Source organism: Phyllostomus discolor, chromosome 5, assembly GCF_004126475.2.
Source record: "Phyllostomus discolor isolate MPI-MPIP mPhyDis1 chromosome 5, mPhyDis1.pri.v3, whole genome shotgun sequence".
NCBI lineage: Eukaryota > Metazoa > Chordata > Mammalia > Chiroptera > Phyllostomidae > Phyllostomus > Phyllostomus discolor.
The window spans coordinates 43,058,633-43,085,572 of record NC_040907.2 but is presented as its reverse complement, the minus strand read 5'-3'; the positions used below and the strand labels follow the sequence as shown (position 1 = coordinate 43,085,572).

The window sequence follows — 26,940 nt, the reverse complement described above, 5'->3', positions numbered from 1 at the left end:
AGAATGGAAGGGCAGATGAAGTGCTTCTCAGATAAGGTCAAGTTGAAGGAGTTCATCATCACCCAGCCCTTACTATATGAAATGTTAAAGCGACTTTTCTTCTTATCTAAGAAAAACAGGAAAATGAAAACTATGAACAGTAAAATGACAAAAAATACAACTATCAACAACTGAACCTAAAAAAACAAAAACAAACTAAGCAAACAACTAGAACAGGAACAGAATCATAGAAATGGAAACCACATTCAGGGTTATCAGCAGGGAGGAGGAAGGGCAGCATGGGGGAAATGGTAAAGGGAACAAGAAGCATAAATACTAGGTACAAAATAGATAGGGGGAGGTTAAGATTGGTATAGGAAATGGAGAAGCCAAAAAGCTTATGTGATAGAACCATGGATAGGAAGTAAGGTGGGGAGGAAGGCTGGTGGGAGGGGGCATGGAGGGCTATAAAGGGGAGAAGAAAAATGGGACAACTGTAATAGCATAATCAATGAAATATAATTTAAAAATAAAAACATATAGCAGCAAATAAACATGTACTTGTACCTACAAAAAATCCATCATAATTATCACATAGAATTGGAAAGTTTATTTACTTAAAACACTTTGCAACTATCAAACTGTTATTGAACCATCATTTGTTTTAAATACCCTAAGTACAAAAATAAATCAAACATTGCTTCTATTTTTCAAATGTCAAAGTCTTTTCCATAGAAAATAGAAAAAAAACATTTAGAAACTAAATATTACAATTAACCTACATCAAGGTGTTTATGTTTTATCCTTACCCAATGACATTTCCATTTGGTTTTTTAGAGAGAGGAAGGGGAAGAGAGAAACATCAATGAGAGAGGAGCATCAATTGGTTGCCTTCATAGCACCCAGACCAGGATTCTGTGCCAGGGCTGGGGAATCGCAGGGCCAGATTGGGGATGAACCCCCAATCTAAGTATGTGCCCTGACTGGGAATCAAACCCACAACTTTTTGGTTATGATATGATGCTCCAAAGAGTGAGCCACACTGGGCAGGGCACACTACTTTTGTAAGAGTGAAGTAATTTGTATGAAGAGGCAAGTGTGCTGCCTGGATATAAGTGCCCAAGAAAGGTCAGCTGCTTCTGTTGGCTTGACTGTTTACTAGGCACAGTTCAGATCCCAGAAATTTGTGTGAGAGTGTGATTGGAAAACACAGAGCTCAAAAGCCTGTGAGATTCTCTGAGATGCCTTGAAACCATAAAAGCAAAAGCCACAGCAGTCCCAGGATAAGGCTTTCCAAGACTAGTGCTGGTTCTCCCTGGTATTCAGTGTACAACATCTGGCCCTCTGCTTGGCTGGGTGGGGACAGGAGGAGGGCCAGAGAGGGACACAGGAAGCTGGAGCATGGCTGGCCAAAGCAGTAGAGGGCAGGGCCCAGCAAAGTTCAGGAACAAAGTTCAGTGGGGCAGGGCTTGGTGGAGTAGGGAGGGGCAGTGCTGAAGGGTTTGCACTGACAGAGACAGACTGAACTTCACCTGCTCAGACCACAGAGAAGCCAGGAGTCCTAGCCATGCTCAGGGTGATGGGCTCCTTAGTGACGGCCATCTGGAGGTCATTCAATCCCAGCACTCTCCTACTGGGTGCCATAGTCTTCCTGGTCCTTGCAAACTTCTTCAGAAGACAACGGCTCCCAAAAAACTACCCACCAGGGCCCAGGAGTGTGACTTTCTTTGGGAACTTCTTCCTACTGGATATTAAGCAGCCTCATCTATCCCTTCAGAAGGTAGGAGCAGGCTAAGGTGCTGGACCCTGAGTCCTGACTATGACCTGCAGGTGGAGGACCATCCCAGGACTGAGAGCAGGAGGATGGGTGGCTCTGCTGCTATGGCCAGTCCTCTGGTGAACCCCACTTTGAGCCTCATTTCCCTCAGCTGGCAGGATTCCATATGCCCTTTCTAGGGGTGAAATATTGCTGTTTACCATTTGTGTGCTAGGCATATTACATTCTTCAACTCACTTAATGGTATCTTGTTAAACATTATCATAACCGCTTATTATAATATGATGACCTTGTCCTCTTTAATATTGGTATCCGTGGGGAGAAAAAGCTGGACTTTCCCTCTCTCCCTCTCAAATGTTTCATTTCCCACATGTAAAATACTAATAGCACCTAGATCCTCGCCTCTTTTCAACTCAATTGTTCCCACCACCAGGATGACTGAGCGCCTGGGTATTCTGCAATCATCTGTGTGGAAGTAATTATACGGTATGCTAAAATGTCTTTCCTCAACTCAGATTTTCTTAGCACTACAGGATGTTTCTCCTTGACAAGTTCAGTCTCCATCAGACGCCACTTAGAACCATTAGGACCTCTTTCCCCTTCTTTATAATAATCTCCCATTAGACACTCCTTACTGGGCAACTCTGAAATCCTTAAAAATGTCTCCAACATCCAACACTTTCTCGACAATCCTCAACTGGTTTTCTGCCTCTCAGCACAGGTTCCTTGCTGAGAGGCAACACTGTGATAGGTGGTTTTTGAACTTCAAATGAAACAGTGAAGGGTCCATAGTAACATGACTCAGAGCAAATGTGCAAAAAGATTAGTTCCCCTAGAAATTCCTGGAGCACTTGAAGCATGTGCCTATATACTCAAGTCTGGATGCAAAAGGTTTTATCAGTTTCTGGGAGGAACACCCAATTGGTAACACTAGCACCATTAGTCACAGCATTTTAAAAGTAGGCTCTTAAATCTGTACCCTAGTTTAAGAAATGCATTGTTTAATTTCCAAGAATTGGGAAGTTTTCCAGTTTTCTTTTGGTTAATGAATTCCATTTTGATTCCATTATGGTCAGAGAACATACTTTGTATAATTTCAAGTTTAAAAATATGTTAAGGTTGGCTTTAGGGCTCAAGCTACACCCCCATGCATGCTTGGGGAAAAAAAGTATGCTAGTTGTATGTGGATTTTCGACTGTGCGTTATGTCGAAGCCCCTAATCCTGGCTTTGATCAAGGGTCATCAGTATTCTGCTGTTGTTGGCAGAGTGTTTAATATGTCAATTAGATTTTTATTGCTTGACTGTGTTGTTGAATTCTTCTATACCCTTTCTGACATTTTATCTATTGGTTCTACAAATTAATAGGAGAGTCATGTCAAAATCTTCAACTTTAAGTACAGGTTTGTCTATTTCTCTGTTCAGTACTGTTTATTTTTCATTTATGTATTTGGCAGCTTGTTTACTTGGTGAATGAAGGTTATAATCATCATGTTATCTTGGTGAACTCACTCATAAATTATTAGGTAACATCCTTCTTCATCCCTGGTGATCTTTTCTTTTTGCCTGGACTTTACCTTATGTGATATATAATACTAATAAAAAAAGAGCTCAATGCAGCTCTTTTTAGTATTTAGTATATTTAGTATATTTAGTATAAGAAGACTAATAAGTCTTCTTATTAGTATTTGCATGGTGTATGCTTCTCCATCATTACATTTGAAATGAGATTCTTATGGACAGCACATACATGGGTCATCTTCTTCTTTTGTCAATCTCTTTTAATTGCTGAATTTAGATAATTTATATTTAATGTAATTATTGATATGTTGAAACATAAGTCTGCCATTTTATTTTTTTCTGTTTCCTGTTTTTTATTGCTGTTTCTTCTTTCCTGTTTTCCTATGGGTCACTTAAAAACTTTTTTTTAAGTGTATGTTTTATTTTAGTGTTTTGAGTATACCTCTTTGTATTATGTTTCAAAAGGTTGCTCTAGAGATTGCAGTTTGCATATTTAGCTTATTGCAGTTTCCTAGTCTCAACATTTTACCACTTCAAGTGGAGTATAGATACCTTATGACAGTTTGGGTCTCCTTAGCCTCCATGTTTTATAATATAAATGTCTTAAATATTACCTCTACATGCATTGAGAACCAAATCAGACAATATTATAATTTTGCTTTTAATTGTGAAACACAGTTTTTTTTAATTCAAGAGGAAAAGAATACTTTATGTTTTGCCATTTATTTACCCTTTTCTGTTGCTCTTTCTCCATTCCCAGTGTTCCAATTTTTCTACCGTTACTACTCCTTATATCCCAAAAACTTCTAAAATCATTCTTTTAGAGCTGGTTTCTAAGAATAAAATAGTTTCTTCTCATTCATTCATCTAATAATATATTTCACCTTCCTTTCTGCAGTGCATTTTCAATGGATATAAAATTCTAGGTCTACAGTTTCTTTCATTCACACTTTTAACTGTTGTACCACTTATTTCAGTCTTCCATGTTTTCTGACAAGACATCTGCTATCATTTAAATTGTATCCCATGAGCAATGAGTTGTTCTTCTCTGCCTGCATTTAAAAATTTTGTATTTCTTTTTACTTTTCACAGATTTGATTATGATATCTCTGGGTCTTAAATTCTTTGTGTTTATTGGGTTCACTGAGATTCTTGAATCTCTAGGTTTGTCCATTAACAAATTTGAGAAATTTTTAGCCATTATTTCCTCACTTTTTTTTTTCAGCTCCACATGAATTTTTCTATATTTCTGGAAGTCTTGGACAGTGATGGCACAAATGTTAGATCTTTTGTTATTCTAACACAGTTTTCTGGGTCTCAGTTTTCTTTTCCATTTTTTCCAAATTTTCTATTGATCTCTCTTCAATTTTACTGATTCATCTGTCATTACCCCTCAGCAACTAAGTTACTGTATTGAGTATTTTTTTGTTTAGGGTATTGTACTTTTCATTTCTAAAATTTTTCTTTGGTTCTTATGTATGTTTCCTTTTTCTTTGTTAAGAATTCTTACTTTTTAATTTTTGAGAGTGTTTATATTTGTTTCCCAAAACATTGATAATAGCAGTTTTAAAATCTTTATCCTATAATTCCAAAATCTGTATCATCTCAGTATTGGTGTCTACTCATTGAAGTTGAGATTTTACACTAAATTTCCATGACATACACTAAATTTCCAAAGAATTCTATGACAAAAAGTTAAGGGGTACTATTATCAAGTTTTATTTCTTATTTCCTTAAGTTTCTATTTGCTTTTGATTTATTGAATAAATACTTTCTAACTATAAGAGCAACAGACACACTTTGAGATGGTATAAAATACAGTTCAGGGAATGAGAAAGAATCTCCCCTCTCCTTGCACCCACAACCCCAACACACACCCACACAATCACACATAAACATACCCACACACACACCAGCTGTCAGTAATACCTCCATGAGACTTTGGTCTGTATCTTTTCATACTCCTGCGTAATAAAAATAAAATGATACCCACTTGTCACATTTTATTTGGGCTTGTACATATTAACAAATTAAAATTGAACTTCAGATACAGCAAAATGTTTTGAAGACATAAACAGAAAAAATTTCAAAATGCAACATGGATATTGCCAGAAAGGTGTTAAACCTCAGTAAAATACATAAAAGACTTCTCTTTTCTCTATTGGAATGATAGGCACATGTTTGCATGCATGTGAACACACACTGCTCAGTGCTGGTGGGAGTTCAGAGGAGCAGGCCCTCCAACCTACAGCTGGTGGGATTGAGAATCAGTACTCTCTTCCTCTTTTTAATTACATTTCTTTGTTTCTTTGTCCTGATGGTTCTGGAGTTTAAGTATGTAGAGCAAGTAGAGTCTAGCTCAACTATTTTATCACTAACCTTCCACTTGTAATTGTTCTTTCTTTTAAATATTTATTTTGCTCCACCTATTTAATTCTACATTTGAAATTTTCAACCCTCATTTGAATTTCCTTCTCTTACTACTTTATTTGACCCTCATATAGCTCCTTTGTTAATGCTTCTCTCTTTATTCTTCTATGTTCTTTTTCAAATGTAAGCCTGTGTTAGCCTTTTAAACCATCTTATTTTAACCACATTCCTTCCTTTACTGAGGGGCTTTTAAATGACTTGTTTAGTGTTATACATTAAACAGTATGGCCTATCTTACAAAGTCTTCTGAGATTCCCTCTGAGTCATACATTTATTTCCACGTACAGCAATTACCACAATAACCAGCACAGTATATTCAACAGTTGTTGGGTATCACCAGGGCTTCAGGGGGTCCTATCCATGTTTACACAGCTCATCATACCATAAAAGTTTCTCATCCAGTAATCCTGGAATATTCATATGCATGGACATAAGCACTGGTAGAGATGGAACTCTGAAGAAATTCACTTCAGTAAATACTAATGGAGTGCTTACTCCCTTCCAAGTACAGGCTGAGAATCTAGGTTGTCTTAGAGCTTAGTCAGAGATTTTCAGCAGTTCTAAAACCATCCCTATTGAGTATTCTAAAGTAGTCAAGAAACCCTGCTTGTAAAGCCTAAGAAGTTTATCCCAGTGTTCAACAAGATATCCCTGTAGTTTCTTAGCAGCAGACCAGCTGGAGATGGAATCTTGGCTCTGCCCTTTCTAGCAAGACAGGGTATGCTGTGCTAGAGATGAACACAAAATAATGCACAACTCTGGCCCAAAAAAAACAATGAAAGGATTGAGTTCAGTCTCGATTTTTTAACATTTATTTTTTATTGCATTTCCCAGTACTATTTATCCCCCTTATACCCTCTTACCCTCCACAGATCCACCCTGATCACCACACTGTTGTTCACGCCCAAGCACCCTTTTTCCATTTTCTTGATTCCTCTACCCCCTAACCACCCCCCAAAGCAGTCATCCATAGCTCTGTCTATGAGGCTGTCTCTATTTTGCTTGTTAATTAGGTTTGTTCATTAGATGCCACATATGAGTGAAATCATATGGTACTTGTCTTTCTCTGACTTATTTCATTTAGCAAAATGTTCTCCCGGTCCATCCATGCTGTTGCAAAGGGTAGAGTTTTATTCCTTTGTATGGCCGAGTAGTATTTCACTTTGTAAATATATTGTGGGAGACTGGTGGTGGAATGTGACCAAATCCATTATACTTGCTCCAATGGGCCTGATGGGGTCCAGGGAAATAAGGGGTACATGGGGGAGCATGAGTGCTCGGAAATCATGGAGACAAGGCCCCAGATACCTAGAGGAAGCAGATCCCTCCTATTAGATCCACTGCCTGCAGCTAGACACACCCAACAGACCAGAGGAAGGGCCAGGCTTTACCAAGAGCCCTCTCTTGAATAGGCAGGACAGAAAAGACTTTGATGGGTGACCAGTCCCTGTCATTTAATCTGTCCTGTACATACCTGCACCTTTGTGCATATTCATGACACACCCACACACTCTTCCATTCTCCCCTCTGCCCCTCTCTCACTATCACTTTCACTCTCTTGCTCTCACTAAAGTCTAAGGACCCCACTAAACTCTAAGGTCCTGGGACCACCTCAGGTGCATGTTCTTTTCCTTGAATCTTACACAATGCCTGCAGAATCCTTCCACCACTCAATAGCTTTCTCACCTTGACTACATTACTTTAGCTATGACTTATTTTGCTTTTCTGAAAGACAAGGAAAATTATTACTACTGTAGGGTATTGTGAGATTGAATCACATAAAACATGAAGGATGCTTAACTTCGTACCCAGTGGCTGGGTCCATCTGCAATCTGGAGTGCCTTCCTCCCACAAATCCCTGGGCTCCGGTCCTCTCTGTCACCACAGAGCACGTTCATTACTCAGAGACTCCAGCGGCTGGCACAAGGTACCAGGAAACAAAGTGCCTTTCCCATTGCTTCTCTCATTCTCCCTCACAGAACCATTTGATGGAGGGACCACATTCTACCTTTTCTAGCTGGGGATGTGAGGCTCAAAAAAATGAGGCAATTTTATCAAGAGCCCACAACCAGTAAACAGTAGAGCTAGCATTCACACACAGCTCCAGAGCTAGAGTGTTTTTTCTCACCACTGGTCCCAGCCCTGAAATGCATTTTCTGTATTCCAGAGCAAATGTTGAGAAAGGGGACTTCTCTTCTGTTTAAGCAGATATGATTTAGTAAGAAATCCATGCTTGCTATTCCAGACTTACACTGCACAGATGTCAGCCTTCTTTGGTGAGACACAGGTGCTGAATTCTGTTCACTAGACTCTAAGATGCTTAAGGTTAGAGACTTTGTTTATTTTATTATAGTTCCACCTTCATAACTCATTTTCAGGACAGTGGAAGATGCTCAGTCAATTCATATAGGCTGATGATATGAAAAAATGATTTATAAGAAATGTACTTGTCCTATAGTGAATTAAATCCAAGTGTAATTGAGAAGAGGAGGAGAATAAAACAGGGAGAAAAATGCCTGTAACCTCAAAGAGAGCACACATCCATGGTCTCAATACAAGCCCTCCAGCTACACACTCCTTCTTTCTTGGATATGCAAAGATGTGCACTTTCACATCTGACTATTTATTTTTCAGTATGTGAAGAAATATGGGAATGTTTTCAGCATGGAGTTGGGTGTCTGGCCTGCAGTTGTTGTAACTGGGTTGCCCTTAATCAAAGAGGCCCTTGTCCACCAGGGCCACAAGTTTGTTGACCGCCCCCTATCCCCTATTCGAGAACGGATCTTCAAGAAAAATGGTAAGTTTCTTGACCAATGTAAGATATGTATGTTTAATCATTCTAAGGTCTGTTAATGGTGCCTCTGAGACTAGACCTCTCCAGCACACCCTAGAGACCATGCCCATTATAAAACTGCTGCCTTTAGTGGAAACTTGATACTCTCATTTCCCTACAAAGGCTGCCTTCCTGAGGATTGTGCTGGGTCAGCCCCAATGTCAGGGAGTTAGAATAAACTCTGTCTCCTGTGTGAACTCATTGTGCACGCTTTGAAAAACAAGTGACCAGGCTTTGATAAATAATGCAGCATTCCATGATGCACTGAGAGCCAATACTTCCTCTCTTTCTGGTCTCCCACTGCAGATCTCTTCCACTAGGATAAGGGATGTGGATCTGCTTCCTTCTATTGGTTTTGTCATTTCTATGTATAGCGTAGGTCCCTATGCTTCATTATTAAGGCTGTGTCCACAGGATATCTCAAACCTTCCAGTCTGCATTAGGACAATATGGCATGAATAGTTTAAATTATCATTAAATAAACTTAAACATTTAAGAATCTAAATGAAAAGCTCAAATTTATTACTCTATCAGAGCACGATCAATTTTTCAGATGCTTCCCTGTACTCTTTGAAATATTTTATCTGCTAACTCTACATCCATCTACTCTATTATCTGCAATGTGAAGCACAGTGCTAAGCACCAGCAGTAAAACAATGAGTAGGACAGATACAATCCATGTTCTTATGTAAGTCAAGTTCTATTCAGAGAAAAAGACTATTATCTAACTGTAATGATTTAAAGCTGTTTATAGATATGTGCAAAATGCACTTATTAGGATGATCTAATCTAGTCCTAGGATTCAGGAAAAACTAATGTAAGTGACAAACAATTTAATCAAGTGAAAAGGCATTCAGGCAGAGGGAATAGAATACAAAGAGTCTCTGAGGTAAGAAGAAGCACAGTGAACTTGAGGAAATGAAAAAGTGGCCAATGTGGCAAGAACAGAGATCAAATGAAATAATTAAATGCAGATGAAGCTGCAGAGTTCAGCCAGGAATACTTTATGCAAGTTCTTGATAAGGATGTTGGGTTTTATCCTAAAACAAGGAAGCTCTTAAATGGTTTTCAGTAGAGAAAGGAATCATCATATAAACATTGTACATTTTAAAGACTTGTTTTGGTTACAATGTAGTGACTAAAATAAAGGAAGCAAAAGACTGTTGCAGCATTTTAGGCTAGAGAAGGTGATAGCTTGGACTAGGAAGGTAGCAAGATAGGACAGTATACTAGATTAACGTGGGACAGTAGCACTGAAAATACATGGATTCAAGATATTCAAGAGGTAAATCCAGTAGGATGTGATGACCTAGAAGAAGAGAGAATGGGGGAGAAGGAAGTGTTTAGGTAGACATCCAAATGGGTATACAGATGGAAAGAAGGGTGTTAGGAAGACAAGGTAAGTTTGGCTTGGGTGGGGAGTTGTATGGAGAACAGCATAAATTCCATCATGCAGATGCTGAGTTTGCAATGCCTTTAAAGTTGGTGAAGTCAAGCAGACAGTCGTATATCTGTGTGTGGAGCTCAGAGATAGAAATAGAAGGTCACTATCAATAGATGCTACTTAAATGTTTAGGTGTGAGATTTTCCAGAAATGGAGTATAGGGGAAGAAGAGAATACCTTCTCTCAAAGAACTCCATCATTTCAGAACTGGGTACAAGATGAACTAGCCAGAGATATGGGAAGTTCTCTGTTTTCAGAGAACTTGAAAAAAAAATCTGGGAAGTGTAGTGTCCTGAACACCATTGGAAAAGAGTGTTTCAAGAAAAAAGGGTCTCATGTTGCTGAAAAACCAAGTAAGATGAGGTTAAAAAGCAACCCTGGATTTGAGAGCAAGGAGGGCCATTTCACTGAGAGAGTAGAGCCAAAGCCAGACATTAAAAGGAATTGAAAAGTGCTCTAGAAGTGAAGAAAGGAAAGGGGTGTGGCCTTACCTGTGTTATAGAAGAAATGATGGTCTGTTGAACACACCAAGACACTATCTTTTCCTTTGCCTCCATAAGATATTCTATTGCCTCTGCTTTCTTCAGTAATTTCTTTATTTTTGAAGGTTAAGTGTAGATGGGACCTCTCCTATAAGACCCATTAAAGCCTTACCTCTTTACAAATATGGATTTCTTACCTATGGGTGCATTCTTAGTGTATAGCATGACATAAATACTTAAATACAGTTATGTGACTAGTAATGAAAGCATGAGCTTTATAATTAGGTGCACGTGAACTTGAATGCCTGCTTAGCTGCTTACTGCCCTGTGTGTGTCTTTGCAATCATTTCTTTATTCCTTATGCCTCGGTCCTTTCATCAGCAAAATTGGAAAGGGGTTGATAATTGTATTTTCCTCCCAGTTTCTGTGAGTACTAAATTACATAATGCATAAAAAATACTAACATGCCTGTTAATGCCTCCAACCTGTACATGCAAGCAATTATACTCATTGCTCTGGGATGATTGCTCTGAATACTACCCAACTGCCTAATGATCTTTTCCTTTCTACAGTCTCATAGAAATTCCCATGCCATATGCTGGCCTTCTTTTTATAATGCTGGCTTTCTCTTTTTCAGGACTCATCCTGTCCAATGGGCAGATATGGAAGGAGCAAAGAAGGTTCACCCTGACAACCCTAAGGAACTTTGGTTTAGGAAAGAAGAGCTTAGAGGAGCGCATACAGGAGGAGGTCCATCACCTGGCCCTGGCGATAGAGGAGGAGAAGGGTGAGTGTCCTCCTCTAGGACACTTGCAGGAGACTGTGGCTCTTTCACTCATTGAACAGATACTTACTCAGTACTTGCATGCCTGTCCTGTGCCTAGCACTGTATTGGGTCCTGAGGGTATAACCAAACAACTAACCATGGCCCTGCCCTCAGGGAGCTCTGGAATTAAGCACAAGAAGAAGGGCATTAAAGACATTATTGATTTTAAACCCCAGTCATCAGTTTGACTTCCTAGGCACTGAGTGAGTACGTGCTGTATGTCTGACCCAGTCTAGGGTGCTGTGGTCATCACCTCAGGTGTGTTTCTGTCCTCAGGATGTCACATGTCATGTAGACTCTCAGTAGAAAACAGAAGCAAACCAGTCTGAAGGATCTACCTTTTCTTCCACCTCCAGGACAGCCTTTTAATCCTCACTTCAAGATCAACAATGCAGTTTCCAATATTATTTGCTCCATCACCTTTGGGGAGCGCTTTGAGTACCAGGATGATCAGTTTCAAGAAATGCTGAAGTTGCTGGATGAGGTTGTACACCTAGAGGCATCCATTTGGTCTCAGGTAAGTGTTTCTCTTTACATTTCTTGGTTAAAGATACTGGGACTGATGTTGGGCATGGTTTTTTTTTAAGCTACAATATAACTCTTTATAACTTTATAAAGTTATTTGAGATCTGTGACAATAGCATTTTAGATAACATAATTAAATATTTACTGTATGCAAAGAACATTTTTACATTCATGTGAGGCAGTGAACGTCACATGCCATACACCTGTGCACTTATGTTGTTTTGTTTAAAAAGGCCAAGAGTGCCTTTGCCTTTCAGTCCCCCAACCATGTCTCTCCCTAACCCAGCCACCTGGGACCTCCTGTCTCCGAACTTTTCTTCTGTGCTTGGCTTCCCCCTGGGCAACCTGTTTTAAGATTCATCTGTATTAGTTGCTCTTTTAAAAAATTCTGCATAATATTCCATTTTATGGGCATACGATTGTTTACCACTCTCTTCTCTATTGAGAGACACTTGGGTTATTTCTAGGTTTTAAATGTTAAAAGTAAAGCTGCCATAAACATTCTAGTACAATTGTTCATGTGAATGCAGTCATTCATTTCTCTTCTTCCATTTATAAACCTCAACAGAAAAAATGCCAGGTTTCCAAAGCTGTTACCTGTTTTCATGCCCATCAGTAGGATATCATCAGTCTCCTAATTGCATAGGGAAAGGCATTTTGGGGTCAAACTTTGCCCCTTCCTTGGTGGGCCTAGAATTCCATTTTTGTCTTGGGGGTCTCTGAGTCTGTCAAAAACTCTGTAAAGCTTCTTCATCTCCCAGCCACTGTTCTAGGTTTGGAAGGCATGTCTAGGAAAAAATCAGCCCTAAGTCTTGAGGTAGCCTCTCTGATATCTAGAAACAGGTTTATTTTTATTCCTGATAAGCATGTTTGCCTTATCAGCAAAATGGATAAAGACGTTAGTGTGAGTCCTGCCACGTGCAAAGGCCATAATGAATGTGAGCTTTAATTTTTATTATTATTGTCAAAGTTATTTTTTTTATTCCTTGCTCTCGTGTCCATTCATGGTAGTCCCCAACTCAGCAACTCCACTTTTGCTCTTCCTATTAAGACAGAACCCAGGAAGTCATGCGAGTTCAGGGTACCCAGCTGACGTTCTCCAGGAAAATGAAATTTCAGAAGAGGTACAAAGGGACAACAGAGTAGGGTTAATAACCATTTCTTAGAATCCCAAAATAGACCAGGCTCTTTAATGGACAACTACACTTATTTTATCTGAGTTAATTTTCACAGAAATCTTTTAAAGATGAAATGAAGCATCATGGTGTATGCAGACAGACATGAGAATGTGTGAGCTAATCCACATAGTGGTGCACCGGCTCTGGGTTAGATGCTTCAAGGAGCTCAGGTCATTTGGCCACCAGAATAGCTCTGGGACCCATCAGCAACTACTTAAAATAAGGAGCAACAACTTACATCCTCCTCCTCCTCATTATTATTACCAAAGTATTATAGGTAGAAGACAGCACAGCTATTAGCCAAACCTATGTCATGTCATAACTCTAGGTGATTTTCCACTATGCCATGCTATCTATTTCCTACCAGATTATTATTAGAGAAAATATATTCAAAATCAACTTTATTTCATTAAAAATGAAATAAGATTACCTCAGTGGGGACAATTATATATATGTACATGTATATATACATATACATATGCATAAGTATGTACATATTTTGTGATATATATCAGTATACTGATACTGATATATCACAAAATAGTGTTAACTGCCATGAAGAAAAATAAGACAGGAAAAAGAATGGAAAGAGGGTGACAGGGGTGCTGCTACTTATTAGACCATTAGGAGAGGCTGCTCCAACTAGATGACATTTGGGCAGCACTTTAATGAAGTGAAGGGGCTGGAATTCCAGACATTTCAGAGGAAGAGCTTCCAGCTGGAGGGAATAGCAAATGCAAAGGCCTAAACAGAAACATCCTGGATGCCCTTACAGAGAACAATGGGGCAGACTGGAGAAGGTAAGGTGGCTGGAAGTGACAGGTATGTGCAGGAACCTGCTCATGTAGAGATTCAATGCCTACAGAACATGGAGGAGTTTACCTGTGTGTCTTGGGGAGTCTTTGAAGAACTGATAAACAAAAAGTGAAACGTTCCTGTAAAACCAGCAGTTTTCAACATTTCTCATCTCATGGCACATGTAAACTAATTACTAAAATTCTGTGGTGCACCAAAAGTATACATTTTTTGCTGATCTGACAAAAATAGGTATAATTTTGATTCATTCACACTGGACAACTATTGTGTTAGTTGTTGTCATTTTGTTAATTTTACAATCTAAGGAAAAAGAGTTCCATGCCTCTGACTAAATAATCAGGTACTGCATGTTTTAAAAATTCTTGCAGCACACTGGTTGAAAATCACTGGATTAAATTGTTAAACAATCACTCTGTAGTTCTGTGGATAGGCTGGGAATAGGGTTAAGAATGGAATCAGAAAAACTATCAGAGGCTGTGACAGCATCTAGACAAGAGATGGGGGTTTGTTGGAGGAGACAGAGCATTTGGGGTAGTGAGAAATGCTCTGAAACAGTATGTTTTTCATGGAGCCCTGAAATGCTTTCCTGGAGGGATAAGAAGAGGGATGAGAGAGAGAACAGTCAAGGTCCAAGTGTAGTCAAACAAGAGCTAGAAAGTAGGACTGGGACCATGTGCCATGGTGTCTTAAAAAGTAGGACTGGGACCATGATGTCTCTTTCATTGTTCTGTTTTTCTTGATCAGCTCTATACTGTCTTTCCATGGATAATGCACTTCGTTCCTGGACCCCACCAAGCACTCTTCAGCAAATGGGAGAAACTGAAATTGTTTGTTTCTCATGTGATTGAAAAGCACAAGAGAGATTGGAATCCTGAGGAGACAAGAGATTTTATTGATGCATACCTCAAGGAAATGGAAAAGGTGAGGAAACCACAGTTGTTTCCTGGGCTTTGTTTTTGAAGAACAAATAGAGATGTACTGTTTCCTATGGATGCTGTCACAAATTAACTTAGTGGCTCACAACAGCACAGATTTATTCTCTTCCAGCTCTGGAGGTCATAAGTCTGAAAGCAGTTGGAATGGGCTCAAGTCAAGGTGTGGGCAAGGCTGGCTCCTTTGAAGGCTCTAGGGGAGAAGCCGTTTCCTTGACCTTTCCAGCTTCTAGAGGTTGCCTGTGTTGCTTGGCTCATGGTTCCCTCCTTTATCTTCAAAGCCATCAGTGTAGCATCTTGTCTGCTACTATTCTTACACCTTCTCCTTACAACACTCTTGCCTTCTGTGATTGTATTGGGCCCACCGAGATTCTCCAGATTATCTTCCCATATCAAGACCCTTAACTAAATCATATCTATCATAAAAAGGATTTCAATCCCTTTTCTCCACATAACATCTACTGGTTCCAGAGATTAGACATGGGCATCTTTGTGAGTCATGACTGAACTTACAACAGGGGAATAAAAAGAGAGGCAGGATTTCATAGAGTGTAAGAGTAGCATTAACTTGTTCTGGCTAGTGTAATTCAGTGGATTGAGTGCAGGCTGCAAACCGAAGGGCCACTGGGTCAATTCCTAGTCAGGGTACTTGCCAGGATTGTGGGTCGTGTCCCCAGTAGGAGGCCTGTGAAAGGCAACCACACATAGATGGTTCTCACCCTCTCTTTCTCCCTCCCTTCTCCTCTCTCTAAAAATAAATAAATATAATCTAAAAAAAAGTAACATTAACTTAGGATGGTTGAAGCAATTAGAAGTAAAGATACAAGTTTTGTGATGACTGACTTGAGGCCATGGAAATGCCCAAATGCTCCCTTTTGATCTTCTACTCTCTACCCTCTACCCATATCTGAAGGTGCTATATAAAAAAGGAAAAATAAGACTTGAGCCTCAAAGCTCTTTTTATTATTGCTTGGCCTTTACCCAATTACCTACCCCTCCATTCTTCCCCAGACAGAACACAAGGGAAGCTGAGTTAGTTGCCAGAGTTTCTCCTCAAGGATTGAATGGGACCCGATATTGCCCACTTTCCAACACTATAGGCAAGAAATGGCTGTGGGGTGGAGGGACCAAATTGGATGGATAGCATTTAAAAGAGTACTCCTTCTAGTGAATATACTTCATAGCATTAGTTTCATAATTGTTGACTGTCACATGATTTGTTCCTCTTGTGAAAGTTGGCAGAATGGTGGAATTCTTCCCCATCCCCTTTCTTATTTCACCTTATTGGTGTGATATTAATAGAAACATTGATTTCTGCTCAGAGGAGGAGACTTCCCTTGCCCTGTGGTGTGCAAGTATGGGACTCACAGTAAGAGGAATGTGGACCAATTGAGGCTTTCAGAGGAAGGTGGTAATGACAATGGACTGTCGTAAGGAATGATGGGTAGATTCAGAGAGTTTTCATGTACAAGAAAAAGATTCACTGACATATACAAAGCTTGTTGTAATAGAAAAATTAAATTGTTCTGTTTAGTATCAGTATAAATATTTGTTGAGTATTTGCTGTGTACCCTTTACCTCTCATATGATTCATAATGTTCCCTTCAGAGGCGTGTTTTGTTATTTCTATTTTATAAAACAGGAAACTGAGGCCCAGGCAGGTTAAGTTGCTCTATATCACGGAAATAGTGAGCACTGTGGTTAACGTTGGAACCAAAGGCCATCTCCCCACTGGGCTAATAGCTTCTCTTTCCACTGTACTAATTGTGTCTCCCAAACTATAGGCATTAAAATCTAGTTTTGACTTTCATTCACCCAAACTAACAAAAGCTTCCAGCACTTGGGGAGGACTGTGCTAACAATGTTGCTGCAATGAGACTCTGCCTCCTGAGGAGACCAAAGGGGAAAGCCCTTCCTCCTAGGGCCCCCTCCTCCCACATGCTCTCCCTAGGATGAAGCCCCTCTGTATCATGGTAACCAAGAACCCTCCAAATCCACTAATAAGCATGGTGCTTTCTAGCATATGGGCAATGCTACTTCCAGTTTCCATGAGGAAAACCTCATCTTCACCACCCTGGATCTCTTCTTTGCTGGCACTGAGACAACCTCAACAACGCTGCGCTGGGCTCTGCTTTACATGGCTTTCTACCCAGAAATCCAAGGTGAGCATGTCAGTGGGTGTCCTGAGCCAGCACACAGTGGTGTCTCCTGGAGTATGCCACCCCAAAGGTGGGAGCAGAAGATAGCATGGTAGACTGGAAAGGAAGATAGCATGGTCATGAGGCCATGCGGACTTCAGAACAGGGACATTCAGCAATTTTTCTGTCAAGTTTGTGATGGGTCCCCCTAACACAAATATAACACAGACTCCCTGCCCTCAGGAAACACAAAGTCTAGCAAGGTAAACAGTGAAGGTAATTTACATTGTGATGAATTCCAGGAGAGAGTTACATTCCCATGTGAAATTTTGCTCTAGGGGAGGTTAGATGTCAGACAATACAAAAGAGAAAAAATGGAAGGAAGGGAGAAAGGTGGGAGAGAGGGAGGGAGGGAGGGAGAGAAGGAAAAGAAACCTGGTCTTAGCCTTCCCTCCTTTGAAGTTATGCCTTCCATTGCCCTGGAGATGATGTTCAAACTTTTTTTTTAAGTTTTTATTTATTTATTTTTAGAGATGGAAGGGAGGGAGGGAGACAGAGACAGAGAGACAGACAGAGAGAGAGAGAGAGAGAGAGAAACATCAATGTGCAGTTGCTGGGGGTTATGGCCTGCAATCCAGGAATGTACCCTGGCTAGGAATCAAACCTGGGACACTTTGGTTCCCAGTCCACGCTCAATCCACTGAGCTATGCCAGCCAGGGCTGATGTTCAAACTTTTAATTTTGAGATAATATGCCCTGTGATGTGCCTCTTACTCCCTGTCCAACCTTACCTCCACCCACGCTGCATGTAGCCTCATTAAATCACATGTCATTCTCTTTGCATTGTCATTGTTTATGCCTCTGTGTAATCACACCAGCTCTTCCTTCTACGAGAATGTTTCCTTGATTTTCTGCCTGGTAAACCACTAGTTCTGCATGAAGAATCTGCTAAACACTACCTCTCATTGCATGTTTTTCCAGTCTCATAGAGAATGCCTAGCACTCTCTCTCCACAGATGACCTAACGCACCTCCATTACCATGTTTATTGCACATCACTTATACCTCTTCCTCACAGACTGCAGTTCATTCAGAGACAGTGACTGTTAGAAACACTTTCCTTTTTGCAGGTCCCAGAAGAGAGATCGGATTTGTTATTATATAGTTGTTTAAACTGTGGGTACAGTTTATTAAAGGGATATAACATGAATTTAGTGGATCAAAAAAAATTTTTCCAGAAATAAAAATAGAATAGAAAAGATCAGAGAGCTTCTCATATACTATGCAAAAGTTTGTTTAAGCTATATATATATATATCCTGAGTCACAATGCAAAATGCCTTGGCAACCGTGAATTACATTTGTTTACAACTTTAAAAGCTGCTTAGTTAGGATACAGACTTGGTCTCTGTAATAGAGGCTCCAAAGTAATAATGGCTGAAGATGACAGCAGTTCACACCCATAATCATAGCAGCATCAGTCACAGTCTCCAGGAGGTGGCAACTATGTGTCCAGCAATGTAAGACAGGATAAACAAAATGTGGAGTATAATGGAATATAACTCATCCTTAAACAGGAAGGGAATTCTGACTCATGCTGAAACATGGATAAACCTTGAGGACACCGTGCTAAATTAAATAATCCAGTCACACAAACACAAATACTGTGTGATTCCACTGTGTGAGGCATCAAGAGTAATCACATTCAGAGAAACAGAAAGTAGAATGGTACATGCTGGAGCCTGGGGACCTGGAGGGAGGGGGGAGTTGTTACTTCATGGACTTAATTTCAGTTCTGCATTTAAAAATATCTGATCATTGGTTGCATAATGATGTAACTATATGTAACACTATTGGACTGTACTCTTAGAAAAGTTAAAGTGATAAATTTTATGTTATGTGTATTTTACCATAAGATGTTGTTAATGAACAGTAAAAAAAAAAATAGGAGTTTATTGCTCTCAGGTATAAAATTTGAACCACACTCTGCAGAGCCCGTTGGGCTCCACCTCTCCAGTGTGTGGTTGTTGTGTTGTATCTAAGATGACGCCCTCACTGCACGGGCAGATACTGCTCCCCACAAAGACTGCTTTTCCACCATGGAGATGGGATGAAGTGGAGGGGAACCTCCTAAGTATTTAACATTCCTCCTACACACAGTCCATTAGTCAGAACTTCATCACATGATCACTCTTAGTCAAAAGGGGAATCTGGAAGATGGAATCTTTGGCCTGGTAACCAGGTATCCAACTAAAACCTCCTGTAGAGAGAGGAAAAAAAACATATTGGCGGGCAATTAGCAGTTTTTATTATTATTTGGGTGCTCACCTCAATCAGGTAACATAAATCTCAAAATATCCCTAAGATGGAGGTAGATTTAGTCTCACTTAATAGGAAGAGGTATCTGAGGTTCAAAGAGTTTAAGTAAGTTGGAGCAGTAATGGGGTACAATAAAAACGTTCACCCAGCATTGTTCCATCTCACGGCAAGCTTTCCACTCTCCATCTGCCACCTTGAGAACCAAGAGTTGGTAGAGCCCACTGTACTGGTTGGCACTTTGATCCTAGCTAATTACTCCATTCCTGAGCTTAGCCAGGCTCAAGGAAAGTTATAGAATAATAGAACTTTCTCTTCTCTTTAAGAAAAAGTACAGTCTGAGATCGACAGAGTGCTTGGCCAGTCACAGCAGCCCAGCATGGCTTCTCGGGAGCTCCTGCCCTACACCAATGCCGTCGTCCATGAGGTGCAGAGAATGGGAAATATCCTCCCCTTCAATGTGCCCAGGGAAGTGACAGCTGATACCACCCTGGCTGGATACTACATACCTAAGGTAATTAGGGACTCCAGCCTGAGATCTTCAAGCTCATCTTTTTAAATGACAGGAATCTGAAATAGAAAAGTGACATGGGCTCCTGTCCTAGAGAATCGCTTAAATGGGGAGTGACATATATTTTTGCTGATTCAATATTAAAATATTTCTTCATGTGTGACCTTTACAACATTAGTTCAACTAGATATTAACAGTTATTATGGAGGGGGAGGGAGATTCCTAGGTAAATATGTATAAGCAAAGACGGGGTTTTCTTTGCTGTGGGATTTCTGTATTCTTACTGTAAAATGTGTATTGTGAATCTGTGGAGGTATAGCTGCAGCCATTTTTAGTCAGATGCGGCCATGGAATTTTCTTCTTTCCCTTAGTAGAGCATCTTTCAGGACTAGGGACCTACCATAATTACTATGAAAAATTCTGCTTCACAATCCTGGGGCTATATATGAAGGGTCAACTGAGACCACCTGGACCAACATCTAACATAATATTGCCACAGGTGTTATTTCAGCTTTTACTTGCAGCCCCTTGTGAGGTGGGGGTGGGAGTGGAGGACTGTCCCATAAGACAAACCAATCCAAGTGTGTGCAATACTCAGTATCAGAAAAGGAGAGGAACTAACACTTATTAAGTAACTATTATGTCCCGTGGAATACAGAGACTCTTTCAGAATGCTTCATCAGTTCTCAGTTTAAGTCTGTTGTTTGTGTTATATAAATTGAGAATCAGGGCTCATAGTGATTCAGCCTGTGTAAGGTCTCTCAACTACAATGTGATAAGAGTTGGGTTCAGGAACCAGATCTCTTCTGATACCCTGGCTCACCTCTTTAATACTACATCCTGTTCTCTACACAAGAGTTGTGTTACTTTGACCTTAAATGAGTAATCTTGGGATTGCTCTCAGTTCCTCCCTTTCAATCCCTTGTCCTCAGGAAGGAAATTTTGATCTCTGTCCCTAAGGTTTATGATCTCAACAGACAGCTCTCTTGTGCCCCCTGGTGCCCTCTCTCCACACTGCACATTTACAGCTCCCTTGCTTTCAAACCACTTTGGTAAAACTCCAGGTGTTCCATCTGGCTGTCATTGTCCCTCTGCAGGTGTCCTACCTAGAGACAAGCTTAAGAGGAAGAACTGGGAGGGCTTACCCATTGTACATGTTTTGGTCACTGTCCCTGCACACCCAGGGAAAGCAGCTGTGCCTGTAGCTATTGCATTTAGTGATTCCTGCAGATTCCACGTTGTAGGTAAAGGCTGAGTCTAAATTAATTCCCAGGTGCTACTTGCATTGTCATAGCAATTCATTTAAGCTCCAGGGAACCATCCCAGTCCTACCCCTGATTTTTAATGCCAAAGTTAATAACCATCCTGAGAACTGAGAGACCTAAGTTACTATGTAGTGGAGGCTAGGAGTCATGGTTTGGATGTCAGATAGGCGTAGTTCAAATCACAGCTCTACCTCCTTTTGTTACATGACTTTGGGCATGTTATTTAACACCTCAGAGCTTCTTTTTCATTATTTGTAAAATGCATGAAAACCTACCTCACAGATAGAAAAATGAGACCATGCATGTAAAGCATTAAATCTACACTGAGTATAGAGAGTACTTAAAGTAGCAGTTATTCTAAAATTAAGTCAACAAATGTTCATTAAGCACCACAAGGCTCAGGTCTGACAAAAATGGCACTGAGGAAAATAACCACACAAGCACATACTCAGAAACTATGATAACTACCCCCCTGAAAACACTCACAGGTTACTGTAAACATGAAGGCTGGCTGGAATGGGGAGTGGAAGCAGGAGTGGTCTGAGGAGGTCTCCAAAGGAAGTGATGTTTGAGCTGAGGACAGCAGAATGCTTCAGGATTAGCTCAGTGACAAAGTAAGGAGGACAGACATTCAGATACTGTAAACAACATTTAGAAAGGTACAAAAATGCGTGGGAGCAGAGCTGTTTGAGAAGCTGAAAGAGGCCAATGTAATGGGAGTTCAGGCAGAGAGAGAGTGGCCCAGACAGGGGCCAGACAATGGGTCTGTCACCTCAGAGTGATGGGAAGCTACTGAAAGGTTCTCTCAAGTTCAAGGTATAGGTGGGTGGGTAGATGGGTATGACATGAATTAATTTTATATTCAATATTCACTCTGGTTTCAGAGTGTGGAGCAGAATGGAAGGGAGAGGACAGGGAGCACAGTTAGACAGCTATTACAGGAGTGGAGACAGCAAGGTGGTAGCCTGGACTATGACAGTGGACATAAAATGGAGGGGACAGAATCAAGAGAAATCTGCTTTAAAATCAGCCAGCCTCACTGAAGACACAATGAGGGAAAGGAATGCTTTAAGGAGGACTCTTGGTTTCCTGTGTGGATAGTGGTCCCTTTTACTGTGTGACCTGATGCTATTATCAAACCTCCTGTGCAGTGTAATAGACATTAGAGGAAAGAGAATGGGGGAAACCGGGGGGAATGAGACACCATTTACCTTACTAGCACTGCCACGGTTACCACTTTAGTGAGTAGCTGGGTTGGTTTTGGTACAGTCCTGACTAGCAAAGCTCTTACACTTCATGTGTTCTCTCAAGTCCTACACTGCCTTGTCCCTGTGGAGAAGATCCATACTCAGTCAAGAGGAGCCACACCTCCCTAGTAAATTCCCAGAAGGCATTTGCTGTCCATCATTGCAAGCTGTACCATGGCAAAGACTAGGGCCCTGGGTGTGTTGGAGGGGGATGGCTGGGCTCAAAGATGGTGGAATTGGAAAAGGGAGGATATGGGCAGGTTCCAACCTGGGAGCAGGGGACTTTCACTGTGCTGCATAGGTGAAGCCTGTCCTGAGTCTTTGCTGCCTCCTCCAGGGCACCATGCTTGTGACCAACCTGACTGCACTGCACAGGGACCCCGCAGAGTGGACCACCCCTGACACATTCAATCCTGAGCATTTTCTGGAGAATGGACAGTTTAAGAAAAGGGAAGCCTTTCTGCCTTTCTCATTAGGTGAGTTTGAAAACAATGAGAGTGCATGAATCCAGAGTTCCTCTGCCAGCCCTTTTCTGCTTTTCTCCCCATCATCCTTTGCTCTAGTTGGAATATCTCCATACCCCACATGAGTCCTGCCTAGTGTGACTCCCTGTTACTGAGGTTACACCTCAGGATACCCTGGGCTGGCATTGCTTCAGGCTGCCCTCACTTCCTGAGCCCTTGCTTGCCTCTGATGTAGACTTCAGCTCCACTTTGTTCTGTCCCCCAGAACACGGGGGGACAGAGACTCAGGCCTTACCTCTTGCTCACAAAACAGTTGGACACTTGCCATCTTTATAGAGTTTCAAATGTCTCAAGCTCTTTGTAAGGGCTACCCACTCACATGGAATTAGAGCCTATTTTTAATATAATAAAGAGATGTGGTGGGACAAGGAAAGGAGCTACTACTTTTATTATTATGGGCATCGGGACAGATTGTGAATGCCATGGCTGGGCTGGATGGAACTCTATTCTATATGCGTGCCCATTTTGCCTCTTTAAATTTAAATTGTTCTGTATAAATCCAGGTAACACATTTACATGGTAAACTACTTGAATGGTGCAAAATTGAGTGCTGTGTCAACTCTCTTGTTTCCAAACCAGCCAGTTCCAAAAGGGTGTTATAAAACTATAAAATGAATAACGAAAATTCTTAGTATGTTTGTTAGTGTTAAATTAGGTATTTTTCATGGATTATTTCAAGTAATATCCCAGTTCCTTAGTTCTAAATACATTTCCTGAGTTATTATGTGCTAACAAGTTATCCCTGAGAATTTGACAATGAATGAAGTGAAAAAATACAACTGTTCTTGTCCTAGTGTCACTTACAAGGATTATGTTACTGTCACCACTGTAGAGATAATGAAACTGAGCCTGAGGGGGTTAACTATGGCAGCTTTTTATACTTTTCTATTTCACACTTTTTTCCCTTTTTTGCATTGACTATGTATGATTTAGGGAGAAAATAATTTATTACACATGCAAGAGAGATAGTTGTAGTGACTACTGTGGGTGTTGGAGCCCAATTGGGTGAGAAGGGCATTTGCAAAAGAAAGAGAAGAGCAGAATCCTAGACTGGGCATCAGAGCACAAGCAAGACAAGGTGGGGTCTGCTCTGCATGGCTATGACAGCGATGGAAGAGAAGTTACATACACAGGAAACTGCTCCAATAAGTAAATACACTGAGGATAATGGGAAGAAGTTACAAATAGGGGAAGGGAGGTAATAGAGTGAACTATGTGGTGTTGGATTGAAACTAGATGTTATCTATATGAACTCATATTTTTGATAAATAAGTAGGTAGGCAAATATAAAAGTAAATGACATAAACGTGGATGTATATATTTAAATATATACTCACACTATATACATGCACAGATTTCCCAGCTCTACCCATGAGATGTCCTGAGAGCAACACCACCTTGATATCAACAAGCTCCTCTAATGCCTGAATCTTGGTTTCTGCATAATGTTATCCACTGAAAGGAACCAGGATTCCTGATGAAAATGGCTGATTCCAGCCTAGGGGAGGGTAAGCATAAGCTAAACCAGGAAAATATTTTTGTGCCCCAAATTAGGAAAATACCATCTCAAATGCTCATTTACTAGACAAATCCCAAGTATATTGAGATCAAAAACCTAATAACAAATTTTACCTCTTTGAATAAAAATAAGAATTTGTGAATTTGTAAAACATAAATAAATGAGTATATAAATAATACAGGGAAGAAAGGAAGCATTTCCTTTAGTACAATGCTAACTAATAGTGCATAAGAAATGAGGGAATTTTAAAATTCCTATTCGGGCAACCATTAGAATAATTAATAATTTGTCCAAGAAAGAGCAATGAAACTAGTTCATTGAGGATTAGTTTATTTACATAGCCTCAAAATGGTATTTATTAGTTGCAAAGAGAAAAAGAATAATTTTACAGGGTAGATTTGGTAGACACCACCGTAATGGTCACCAGTAACAGGACAGATCAAAATTGTGTCCCACCTGACTGAGTGAAGAGGACACAGCCTCACTGGGGTGATCTGGCCACCAGAAATGCATGACCTCACAACCTGAACCTAATCATGAGGCAACATGAGGGACATTTACAAATAATGCGTCTGTCATTTTCAAAAGTAAAAAAGTCATGGAAGTTTGAAAAGTCCCTTCCTGATGCTCAACTGGATCCTTTACTAAATGAAGGACACCAGTGGGAGAGTGGCAAAACCTGATTAGGACCTCAGGAGAAGATAGGTGACGGTGATTTCCTGATTTGGTGGTTATGTTGGATAATGTCCTTGTTTAAGGGAATTCATACTGAAGAGTTCATGGGAAATGTAGACAATTTACGCTCAAATAACTGAGAAAAAAATAATTGTGTCATATTACTCTTGTAAGTTTTCTATACATTTCAAATTACTTCAGAATAAAGGGTACAATGTGGAAAGTATCACAGGAAACAACTATAATACACAGAAAACTATTTTAGTTGTGCTACCACCCAAATGGTTTACTTGCAGTAGACTTTTAAATTGCATTTTTCTGGATATGTTTTACAACTAATGAGACAAAGTTACAGATAACCTATTTTACAGCTAGAATGTTTAATATTATCCTGCAAATGTATTAAGAAATTTTTATTTGCTCTCTATATTATTATTTGGATTCAGTGTGTAGCTCAGGAAATACATAAAACTCATTTCCCACGTTAAACACACATTTCTACCAATACCTAGAGAATTTAATTTGCCTTGAATCACATGTCTAGAAAGTGGGAGGAGTTGAATCTGATCTCTGTCCTCTGCCTCCAGCTCTGGACTCACATACCCAGGCCTCAGATATGGCCCACACAAGGCCAAGTGTGACCATGGAGGAAATGGTCCAGCCTACAGCCCATGTTAGAAGCATAGGCACTTTGGGGGAAGGACAGTCAGGCATCAAGACTGTTCAAAGAGGGGGCTGAAGCAGTTCCAATGTAGAGGGCCATCCATGTCAGCAAGGTACCCTACCATTAAGGAGGAAAACGTGATCTACCGGGCAGATGCCTGATGCTTTAGAAACCCTGCTGGCACTACTGGCTTATACTTTCAGATAGTACTCTTCTAAGGACTGGAAGAAATTAACTTTTTTCTGCTTCTGTCATTGTTGTTTATTCACTGATTTTTTACAGTCTGCAGGCTAGACCTGCACTTTCTAGGTCAACCCAGGCTTCCTACTTCTATCATCACCTACACCCTGCACCTTCACCTGCCTGACCCTGAAGGCACTGCAATGAGTCCACACACACGTTTCCCATGCTTTGCTTCAGCCCAGTGGTTGTGAGATTACATAAGCTTCTGTACAGAAAGCCTCAGGGCCTAGCAGGCCCTTCTTCTGTTGAAGTTTTGCAAGATGTAGTAGATTTCGATCGCTGCTGGGCACTGACATCAGCTGGAAACATAACTCATCTTGTGTTCTTGTCTTTCAGGAAAGCGGGCGTGCCTTGGAGAACAGCTGGCCAAGGCTGAGCTCTTTATTTTCTTCACCACCCTTTTGCAAAAATTTACCTTTAAGCCTCCAGACAATGAGAAGCTGAGCCTGGAGTTCAGAATGGGCCTCACCATCTCCCCAGTCGACTACTGCATCTGTGCTGTTCCTCGGGCATGAAGGTGGCAGGGAAGGAGAGGGGAAAGGAAAGCAGGAAGAACGGGCATGTCCTCTGAAGGCTCAGCACCTGCTCTGAACCAAGGGAGCAGAGTGGAAGTGGCTCTGAGCAGAGAGTGCAGGCATTGGAATCACAGGGAATGGGATTCAAATACACTTTTATCTCCTCCAGTGTAGCCTTGAGCAAATCATGTATCTCTAGAAAACACCCCCAATGATATTCCTAAAATAAAACCAATCACATCAGGCCTTGAACTTGCTAAATATCTTGGATCTTGTCTTACATTTTTTTCCCAATCAGATCGCCTGAATGGCACACTGAGAAATTGGCCAAAATACTTCACATAATATGATCAGCCTCCTCATCTGTAAAATGAAGGCCTTTGTGGAAAGAATCTCTGAGTTCTGTTCTTGCCAGACTGTACATTTGTGCTGAATGTAGATGGGCAGGCATTCACACACTCCACATGGAATAAATGTGAAGCTACCAGACCTCACCCCAGCCTAACAGATGGATTGGGACCCACAGCCAAGAGAATATGACCATAATTAATGTGAAACTTTGGGGAGTAGATGACTGGGAGTAA

The 26,940-nt window shown here is 40.6% G+C and overlaps 1 protein-coding gene across 1 annotated transcript; it reads left to right on the top strand.

The window, feature by feature from the left end:
- Positions 1-1,466: 1,466 nt before the first annotated feature.
- On the top strand, positions 1,467-26,617 carry LOC114497261 (cytochrome P450 2J2-like). Its single transcript, XM_028512927.2, has 9 exons — positions 1,467-1,759; positions 8,340-8,502; positions 11,102-11,251; positions 11,647-11,807; positions 14,554-14,730; positions 16,762-16,903; positions 19,520-19,707; positions 22,554-22,692; positions 26,178-26,617. The coding sequence occupies exons 1-9, from the start codon at positions 1,547-1,549 to the stop codon at positions 26,354-26,356; spliced, it is 1,512 nt and encodes a 503-aa protein (XP_028368728.1). The 5' UTR covers positions 1,467-1,546; the 3' UTR covers positions 26,357-26,617.
- The last annotated feature ends 323 nt before the right edge of the window (positions 26,618-26,940 follow it).